Here is a 10,620-nt window from a genome sequence, read left to right as displayed (position 1 = left end):
GTTTGTTTTGCCAAAACATTCTTTCACAACTTGGAAACTCTTTGCCAATAGTCTGCCTACGCAAGACAGATTGATCAAGAAAAAAGTACTCACCCACTCATCATGTTGTCTCTGTAACAACTCAAGAGAAAACTCAAACCATCTTTTCTTCGATTTCCCATACTCGAACAACATCTGGAGCAGTATTAAATCTTTTATGGGGTTGCATGCCGCTACTCTCACTTCAAATAGGGAATGGCACAACATTTTGAAATCATGTTCATCTAACTTTGTAGTCACCGAGATATACAAAGTATTTATATGCGCTGCAGTCTATTCCATATGGTCTGAAAGAAACTCGAAGAGATTTCAGAACACATCACAATCTTGGCAAGTAGTTTATACTCGGCTTATAAGAGATATGAAGACATACTTGCAACGTTATTTGGCTACCACGAAAGTTCACCTTGATGCTAGAAGCCAGCTCATCAACAAAATAGGCATTACTGTTGTATTCAAGGAACAGGTTCATATATAATATACGTGGACTAAACCAGTTGACACAAACACTGTCAAAAGCAATGTTGATGGGTCCTTAACTGACAGCAATGTTGGCTTGAGAGGGACTATTAGAGATGGAAATGGTGAAGTTATGTTAGCATACACTGGAAATGGAGGTCAAAGCTTTGTCCTCTATCAAGAGATGAAAGCTATACATGAAGGACTAATTGGTTATGAACTGCTACACAAGAGAAACATTGAAGTAGCCTCCGAACACTGGAAGTGGAGGTCAAAGCTTTGTCCTCTATCAAGAGATGAAAGCTATCACTACAAGAAAACAGGTTTTTGCCTACGGTCCAAAACCCTTTTCCCACGGTTTTGGACCGTCGGAGGACCGTGGGCTTTTTGTGTGTCGAAAATGGTCTGCCGACAGTGATGACCGTCGGGAAAGCCCAACAATAGCGACGGTCTTTGCGACGGTAATTGCCGTCGGTATTGCCACAGCCTAAAACCATAGGAAAAGCCGTCGAAAAAGGTCAGTATTTCCCACGGTTGTAATCCGTGGGGAACGATTAGTTGTACCAACGGTTATAGTCCATGGAAGAAGATATTTTCTGCTGTGAAAGACCGTGGGAAAAAGTACTTTTGCGACGAATATGGACCGTGGCAGAGAGTTATTTTTTTTAAAAAAAATTGATATTTTAATTCCTGGGTCATTTCACCTGCACCCTTTACCAATCAATAATAAAATGAAAAACAGTGAAAATCCCAAACAAAATATAAAGATTACAAGGCACCTTTTACCGAATCCAAAAATTCCATGAACCAAAACAATAGGAGGCAGCTCATTACTAGAACAGTAACAAATATGATAATATGATAATAGAGATATTAAATTGTGCAATTATTAAGGTTTAGCATCAATGCAGTTGGTAAGTTTGTCTTCTAACACATTTATAAAGTAGACCATGAAACAGATGTAGTACATAACACAGACCTTGCTGATTTTAAGAATGTCCATTAGTTGGTCTTGATATTCAATTACATTACAAGGCTCAACTTGTTCTATAACATGCAGCATTGTCGAAGTTGCCAATTCAGATGGGCACCACGTTATTTTGTGACACTAGCCAATTGAGAACCACCTGTATAGAGGAGAACTTGTTAGTTGACTTAAATATTTACAATGAACTCATAATGGATGACATAATTAACTAAACTCTTCTTAACTAAATAAAAGAAGGCTACTAAGGCCATAAAGAAAATAGTCGTGTACTTCGGTATTACAAAACCCTATCTTTTCCTTCTCAAGAAAACAACAATACACTAGATGCAACATTCAATACACAATGCTTTCACATGTTAATAGCAAAGAACCTCCCATTTGCTTCTCCATACAACACAGAAAGTTGAGATGTTAACCAATTCATAGCTTCAACTAGGACTGGACAGTTAAAACTTAAAGACCTCACATTCCCCTCTTTAACATCTTTGTTCAACATTGACTCATTTAACCAATGTGCTTCCACTACAACTGCTTTCAAACAAAGTCTCAAAAGCAAACATATATGATCCCTCATAGGCACATCAATAACAACCCCATAATTTACATCAATAACAACCCCATAAGAAACATACCTGGTTGATCCCTCTCCTCCATTCTTGTCGTCAACTAATAAAATAGTATATTCATTTCATTTGAGTGTCCGATTTGCCGTACCGTGATCCTAATTTTTAAAAATCCCGTATCATTACCCCGTATCCGTGTCCCGTGTTGCGTACTGCATCTCGTATCCGTATCCGCATCATAGGTCCAAATCTCTTTTTTCTATTAAGTGTGTTCTTGTTGGTGGGAAGCAAACTAGTCGACCCGCCCAAAATTTTAGAGCCCTATCCCCACGGTTAATACACATAGAATACTTTGGAATATATAAGGGAAGGATTTGTACTTACAGGAGATCCAATTTCCATATTCTCACCGTAAAGTATTGACGATGTTCCCCATTCACCACTAGCATTTTCAGTAACTCTTATTTGAAGCACAAATGAGAAAAATGGCTCAATGAACAGATTCTCTACAAATATTTGGAAGGACGCCTTATAGTTATTAACCTTTCAAAACTCAAAGCAGCCCAATGATTTTCTTAGGCCTGAATGACCCAATGCTTGTAATATGTGCACACTCAAATGCTTAGAAAAAGGAAAGTCGGTAACTAGTTACAACTAAGCAAATTAACTAGGAAATGTAAACCAAAGTAGAAATTCATGTATAAAACTAAAGAGTGATCTATTCAGTAATTTATCTTAATCAAATGGTGCTAATCAAAATAGAAGTAAAGCCTACATGCACCTTGTTGACCTAAGATCCGGAAAAAAACATGTTATTAAAATCTGAACTTACGAATAGTTTTCAACATCCGCATCACTTCCTTGATGCTTTTCATCGATCTTATTCAATAACTTAAGTCTACTCTTTGAAGGGCAAGACTGCAAAAAGGAAAAAATCAGACCAACTCGTGAAGATAATTGCTTGTGATTGCAATGATATACCAAAATTGACTAAAATAGGATTTTTGCAACACTCCGACAATTAACAACGGACAAAACTATAATAATCAAGTTTCGGAATGGAAAAGAGATGTAACGCAGTAACAATGTTTACTTTGTTTAGTCTTTGTGTCGCGAATCAATAATCTTGAATGATGAATAAATATGATATGGAGGTGCGTCTAATCATGCTTTCTCCTACACATTATAGTAACTTCCATTTTAAGTTAAAAAGCGGGATTAAGGAATCTACATGACTGTCAACTATAAATAAACTATTACTCAATGGTGCCTGATAAAATATTTAAATGCTCTTTAAGTATAGCGCAACGGGACTTGATGATTACTCAAACAGGAAATTACCCTGTACAGACTATAAAAGCTTGTATTTCTAAATTGGTTTGCATACATTTCTGATGGAATTTTATATTTGTTAACATTCATCTACATGAACTATAGAAATCACTCGATTTCTTGGGGTTTTCGTAAAATATCAGCTACTCTTTCATATTTATATTTGTAAAACTGTAGACAGATGTATAGGATTCAATTTCTTGACATATAAAGAGTGATGCAAGGCACTAATAATGACTAGTCTCGAATTACCATCTAAACTATACTAAGCCTATCGTGAACTAATAACAAACATATCATGAACAAAAAATAAAATAAGCTTATTCTATAGAGAGAGAATACTGTTAAATCACATAAGACAATTCATATTCCAAAAGATTAAAAGACACACGATCTATATAGCAACATAAAATTAAAAATACCATTCGGTATGATCAAGTGTGAATCCTAATTCCTAAACTTCCAACACAGACACTACTTAACTTAAAAGAAACTGTCACATCTCTTACAAATTCAAAACAGATCTCTTACCAACAGGGGTGCACCTCTTGCCATGCCTTCTATCGACGGTAATTTGTGAGTGGAGTGCCCTTTGGCGGAAGTCAAAAATACTGATCAAGCGACATATAGCTTGACTTACCTCTTTCATCTTTGCACAAAGGCGTCTCGTGATTTCTTTGTCATAACTAAAGGTAGTTAAGCGAGTCTCGTCCAAACTGTTTATACTAATCCTTGTAAATGACAGCACATCACATCAGATCTAGCCAAGAATAAAGAGAAGAAATCACATATTAGAGGACACAGAGCAGTGTCAATTTCTCTAAGTGGAAAGTGAGTGTAAAAATAGCAATAAATGATTCTAACACAAACCCATGTCCCAGGTCACATAATTCTTAGATTATGAGAAATACAATTAAATGAAGACATACACACACACACACACACACACACACACACACAAAACTCCATGATATCTCTCTTTTATATGTCTTTAATAACACCAATGTATTTCTCGGCAGTCCATGGAAAACATCTATGAAAGCAAAAGAAAATATGGATTAAGTAGCAATCAGACTTTACCTACTTGATACAAGCTCATGGCATTAATCCAGCTTTTGACCTGATAAAATCACTCACTGCATTGGACGAGTTATAATATCTCTCTAACTATAGTATAATATCTCGTTATATAAGGGTATTATGGAAGTGAACTAATGATCTAGATGATGTTCTGAGTTCTACATCATCGAGCATCGATTCTCAACCCAGTTTAATTATTTCAAATATTTCAAATAATTATGTGGGAATTGTAATAATCAACTCCAATGTAATGTGTTTGTCGACAATGTGAACTACACTCATCTAATCAATAGATGGTAACAATATCAAATATGACTAACTGACAAGTTCCAAAATTACCTGGAAGATCCCAAGGAGAGAATTTGTAAAGGTCCAACTCTGTAATAGCTTGAACATGCATTGGCTTTCCGAGGACTTTCCTCTTGAGATAATACAGAACCAGCTCAACATCTGTCGTGAAACCGAAAACCAGGAGGGACTTTAGCCATTTCAAGCAAAAAAATCCAACACTATTAACACCTCTGTATACCTTTTCAATAACAAATAATTGTAATCCAATTGCGCTTCCAACCAGACCTTTTCGCAATATACTTAACTGTCTAATAATATATCCAAGACCTCTCAAAATCTATCAAGCCCACTGCCGAAACAATATCCATTGCAGACACCACAAAGGGCCAGAGTTCGCAAGCAATAAATAACATAAAATAATCCACTGATGTTTGTTGATGAGACGATCTAGACTTGCATTTGACACAACCTGATAAAAAAAAAACCACATTATAAACAAAAAAAAAACAAGTCATTTATGCATCACTCATCTAAAACAAACAAAGTAAGAAAAACAACAAACATGAAACATGAAACCTTAGTAAACAATCAAAATGAAATCTACAACAATAAAAATGAGTAAACACCTTTAATTCCATCGATTTAGACAAAACTGACAAACCCCATCATTCAAATCGATAAGAAAAACAAAACCCCCAACACAATTATGACATCAGAAACAAAAACAAACCCAAAAAAAATTTCAAAAAACCCTAAAAGGAAACAAAGCTTGTAATCCCTTTCCCGTTCAGTAAATCATATGAAAATAAAAATTGAAAAATTAGTTCTCTTAATTTTGTCAAATAAAACCCTAAAAGGAAAAATCAGTGCTTGAAACAATTTTTTTGTTTTACTTACCTTGTCGAGTTGAGAGAAGGAGAAGAGAGAGAGAGAGAGAGAGAGGAAATGTAAGTGGGGGTGGGAGGCGAGGCCTAAGTGGTTGGTGGTAGGGAAGAAGAAAATAGAATAACTGATTGATAGAGTGTATGTTTTAGCAACAGTGGTCTCCCCGACCAATTTTTCGGGCCCTAAGCCCACGGTCAAAAGGCATGGATGTGAATCTACAGCAAAAAAACTCTTACCCGATGGTTTCTTTCATGGCTGCCACCTACGGCTCAAGTAACTAGTAAACCGTGGGTAATGGTATTTAAGTATGCATACGAGCTGAAAACCATTTCCTACGGCCAATAATCATGGGCAAAATAGCAAGGGTCCATGACCATAGCAAAAAATACTGGGTATCCGTGGGCAAAAGTCCATTTTCTTGTAGTGTATACATGAAGGACTAATTGATTATGAACTGCTACACAAGAGAAACATTGAAGTAGCCTCCAACTCCAAAAGGGCAATTCAGATTCTAAAGAAAGAAGAAGATGCGCCATGGATGTGCTGGAACCTTAGAGCATCTGCATGGGATATTGCATCTAGGATGAGTAAAATAGACTATGTACATGTCTATAGGGAGACTAATAGAGCTGCTGATTACCTTACAGCTCTAGAATCTGTTGATGGATGTCCCCCCCCCCCCTTGATGCTCAGTTGCTCAAGATTGTGGAGGAGGACAAAGAAGGAACTATATATATCAGATCTTAATATAATAGGGGGGACTGTAACCTCAAGATTTTTCAAAAAAAAATGTGTATAATAAATAAGAGTTAGTACTGTTTACGTGCTTTTGTGTATTTCAGGTATTGGAGACCAATATGTGAAGAAATATGTCACTTTTGCGAGATAAAGGAGCAAAGGTTGGTTGCTAAGAAGTTCTATGATTAAAGGCCAAGATTTATGGAGAAAAAGCTTTTTTAAAGCCCGGTCAAAGCTAAAAAGTCAAAGTCAATGCGGGCAGAAATAGAACAGAAAAGTCAACAGAACTTCCACAGGCTGTATCTTTGTACTTAGACCTCGGAATTGATCCTATTATATGTCAAAGTGACCGGATCAGAAAGAGCTTTCTAATGGTCTAGGCCTTGACCTAATTAGAAGAGCAGAAGTGGATGAAAAGGCTGTTGCAGTAATTTTCAGCAGAGAAACCCTTTTTGGACTTAAGTAATTAGGTTTTGGGCTTGATTTAAGGGCCCAAAACATGGCTCCAAAGCCTATGCATGAAATTGCAAACCTAGTCCTCTCCTATATAAAGAGTACTAAGGCCAAACTCTTACTCTCACCTAGGAACTTAGTTATTATTTAGTTTTACCCTATAAAACTTAGTTTTAGTATTTAGAATAATTATACCTAGGTTTTAATTCATATAGTTGTTTCATTAGTTTTAAGTTAGTTGTTTGTTCTTCATTATTCCATTAGATTAATAAAATCCAAGTTATTGTTCTTCATTATGTCTTCTTCTTATTTATATATTAATGATATTCTAATGACTTCTAGCTAAACCTCCATTAGAGGGGTTTGATGAAGCTTAATGAAGACTTGATGTGTTAGTTAGGATTATTGCTTTTAAGAGTTTCACTCTAGTAGGTTAGTTGATTCGCCATGAGAATGGGTTGAACTTTCTCACATACTAATTATTAGTTGGCAGAGATTGCGTTAAGTAATTAGGGATTAAACACTTAATCTTTATTGATTAGGATTGTAATAATCTATACTAGCATATTAGGAATACATCAAATGGAATCAAATCCCCCTAATCCCTTCTCCATATTCATATCTTAGTATTAAATTTCCGTTAGTATTATCTAGTTATCATAATTAGTTCAATTACCGTATTAGTATAATTAAATACATTACTCTCATTCGTTTTTGTTAGAATTGTTAGAATTAGGGAAACTTACATTTAAACAAGCTAGGAGTGGAACGAATTCTCAACTCCACATATTTCACGATAACCAAGAGTAGATAACTTTGATATAGAGTAGTAAATAGCTTTAGTTTTACTTATTCATAGTATAAATAGTTAAGAGTAGGTAAAACTATTATTTTACAGTTTATCACTATCACAACATCCTATTCCTAATCGAGCTAGAGGTCTTTTATTATGAGTTACGGGGCTAGGGTGATGGTTTAGAAAGAAAAAGGAAGGGAAAAACAAAATTTGATAAGTCGAGAACTAGCTATTCAAGATACTTGTAACCAGAGAAGAACCTAGTTTTGTTCTTTTGCTTCTGAATTTTGTTACATTCTTTTAGCCCTTTGGCTTTGTGACTCTATATGATTTTGAATTTTAGGAGTTCTAACTTTGCTTTTGTTTCTTTTTGTTTCTAATATTGTCGCCTTTTGATTTTGAACTTTTGGGAGATTCGATTTTTGACTCATTTGAATTTTTTGGAGTTTTGGTTTTTGATGGGTCTTTCTTTTCTTTTCTTTCTTTTCTTTTTGAAGCAATAACTGTTCTATTTTTGTACAAGGTCTTATCTTCTCTTTTTTTCGATATGCATCCAGTTTTCAACTTGTCAGCTAGATAAGCTTTTTATTGTGTGTTGTAACGGGTTAGAAATTTTTGGTGAAAAATAAAAAGCCTTTTAGAAAGGGTGAAGGCTTAAGAGGGGTAACTAGAGGAAAACTATCTTTTTGGGGTTTTAACGTTTATTTGGCTATATCGATAAAAAAAAAAAAAAAAAAAAAAAAAAAAAGGCCTAAATTCTCTCTTAGGATATGGCGTGGTGATCAAGCAAGTGGACGTGTGGTCTTTCTATCCGGACATCCTTTGTGTTATCACTCAATAATTATTCAGATAAGACTTTTGGCTAGATTCTCACAGGATATGGAACTTAATTGTTCTAACATTGGCTTCAGAAACTAGGTACAGAGAGCTTCCCCCACACCACTCTATACCATTTCACCTTAGTTTGCATTTTCCTGAGCACTGCATACACAGATTTCACTGTAAAGTCACCTGTGGTACTAGGAGCCCATACCACTTCATCCTTCTCTAAATATCTATTTACTTCATTCCCCATAATAGAATTCTTGATGTGTCCATTTGGAAGAGAAGTGATAGCTGAAGTCCATTCTCCTTGTTCCAATATATCACTGACTTTTGCAGCCTCATTGAGATTGATAAGATTCCTTGCTTCTGGTATCTCCCACAGAGGTTTGCTTGTGCACCATAGGTCATGCCAGAACCAAGTATTTATGTCGTCTGCAATAATATACTTAATATGATTTCTGGCTATATCTCTGTGCTGTAGTATTCCTCTCCAAACCCAAGAGCAGCTGGAAGGAATTTTCATAGTCCAGAAATACTGCTTTTTGATCTGTTGGCTCCATGTCCAGTTTGCCCACAAAGAGTCCTCTTTCACTGCAATTCTATAAACTAATCCACAATATGCAGCCTTATTCCATGTTCGTGCATCAGTCATGCCCAAACCTCCCTACTCCTTTGAGTATCTAAGAACCTCATGACTTGCATGGTGCATCTTGTTTGCCATGCTAGGGCCAGACCAAAGAAATCGATTGCAAATCTTGGAAACTTTGTCAAGAACTTTCTTAGGTAGCACAAATGTTTGGACCAATAAACTTGGAAGGATGACAGTACTGACTGAATGAGTTCAAGTCTACCCGCTCTGGACAAAGTTTTATTCTTCCAGTTAGATATTCTGGAAGTTAATCTTTCCACCAATGGGAGACAATCTCTTATTCCAAGTCTTGATGATGTCAAGGGAAGACCAAGATAAGAGATAGGAGGTGATATGAGAGAGATGCCCATTGCATTGGCTAAATCCTCACCAGCAGCGTTAGACATACAACCAACAAGAAGAGTGGATTTGGCAGAGTTTATATTCAGTCCTGTAACTTGTGAGAATTTCCAGAGTATCTCCTTCATAGCTAGCATGGAGTCCATGTCACCTTTGCAGAATAGGAAGGTATCATCCACAAAAAACAAATGAGAGATACTTAATTTTTTGCACTTAGAGTGCGGATGAATCTACCCAGAGATGAGTGCTTGCCTTAGAAGTCCAGATAGTATCTCCATTACCAGAACAAACATATATGGCGAGATAGGATCACCTTGTTGCCAACCTTTTTCACCTTCGAAGAAGCCTTCAGAAGTGCCATTTATAATAATGGTATATGATGGAGAGCCATAGCACATAGTAAGCCAATCTATGAAGAGAAGGGAGAATCCAAAACTATGCAAAATCATTTCCATTGCATTCTAGTTGATTGAATCAAATGCTTTCCTGATATCGATCTTGTTAGCACAATTTCTTGTTCCATGTTTCCTTGAGTAGCCTCGAATAAGTTTATGGGCCATAATGAGATTATCTTGGATGTTTTTGCCTAGTACAAATGCAGACTGAGCTCCAAAGATTAAGAAAGAAATACAATCTTTCATCCTACTTGTAAGAATCTTAGTAACACATTTATAAATAGTATTACAACAAGCAATGGGTCGGAATTCATCATCCTTAGAAGGAGCAAGAGTTTTAGGTACTAAACATAGAAGAGTAGAGTTTGTACCTCTCTAGATGGATTTATGTGAAAACATATGCTTAACGGCAAGAATGAAATATTTACCCACAATATCCCATGATTTCTTGAAGAAGAAGGAGTTAAACCCATCTGGTCCTGGTGGGTTTTATTATCATCCATAGAGAAAATTGCTTCTTTGATTTCCAAGTCTGAAATATCCTTCACCAGGTTATTGGCCATGTCTGCTGTTAACACATGGAGATCTAGCAGCTCGAGGAACTGAGGAGAGCATGTAGATAGAGAGGCTTCACCCAAGAGATCAGAGTAATAAGAAATGAATGCTTGGGCCACATTGTCTTGTCCCTCCTGTATATCTCCTTGTGAATCAATAATATACCAAACGTTATTTTTGGTATTTTTTTTTTCTTTTACAGAGTTGTGAAAGAAAGAATTGCATTTGTCCCC

General features: G+C 36.0%; 1 protein-coding gene and 1 long non-coding RNA gene across 4 annotated transcripts; both read right to left on the bottom strand.

Moving 5' to 3' along the window:
* Positions 1-1,332: 1,332 nt before the first annotated feature.
* LOC147499041 (uncharacterized) lies at positions 1,333-5,933 on the bottom strand. Of its 3 annotated transcripts, none has more exons than XR_015194398.1 (7): positions 5,650-5,933; positions 4,991-5,221; positions 4,801-4,911; positions 3,913-4,141; positions 2,882-2,967; positions 2,434-2,509; positions 1,333-1,625 (listed from the first exon to the last, which is right to left on the bottom strand). It is a non-coding gene; the product is annotated as an uncharacterized LOC147499041 (long non-coding RNA). The 3 variants fall into 3 exon arrangements; XR_015194400.1 differs by having other exon boundaries at positions 4,022-4,141; positions 5,650-5,786; XR_015194399.1 differs by lacking the exon at positions 5,650-5,933 and having other exon boundaries at positions 5,058-5,218.
* A 2,598-nt stretch (positions 5,934-8,531) lies between these two features.
* Positions 8,532-9,101, bottom strand: LOC147499040 (uncharacterized). The gene has a single exon (XM_086563405.1). The coding sequence runs from the start codon at positions 9,099-9,101 to the stop codon at positions 8,532-8,534; it is 570 nt and encodes a 189-aa protein (XP_086419531.1).
* Between the last annotated feature and the right edge of the window lie 1,519 nt (positions 9,102-10,620).

This window comes from Coptis chinensis, chromosome 5, assembly GCF_015680905.1.
Source record: "Coptis chinensis isolate HL-2020 chromosome 5, ASM1568090v1, whole genome shotgun sequence".
Classification (NCBI taxonomy): domain Eukaryota; kingdom Viridiplantae; phylum Streptophyta; class Magnoliopsida; order Ranunculales; family Ranunculaceae; genus Coptis; species Coptis chinensis.
Note: the sequence above shows the minus strand (reverse complement) of the source record. Positions and strands in the feature narration are given on the sequence as shown.

Excerpts from the sequence above, each read along its gene's own strand:
- LOC147499040 (XM_086563405.1), bottom strand. The coding sequence starts at position 9,101 with ATGACTGATGCACGAACATGGAATAAGGCTGCATATTGTGGATTAGTT.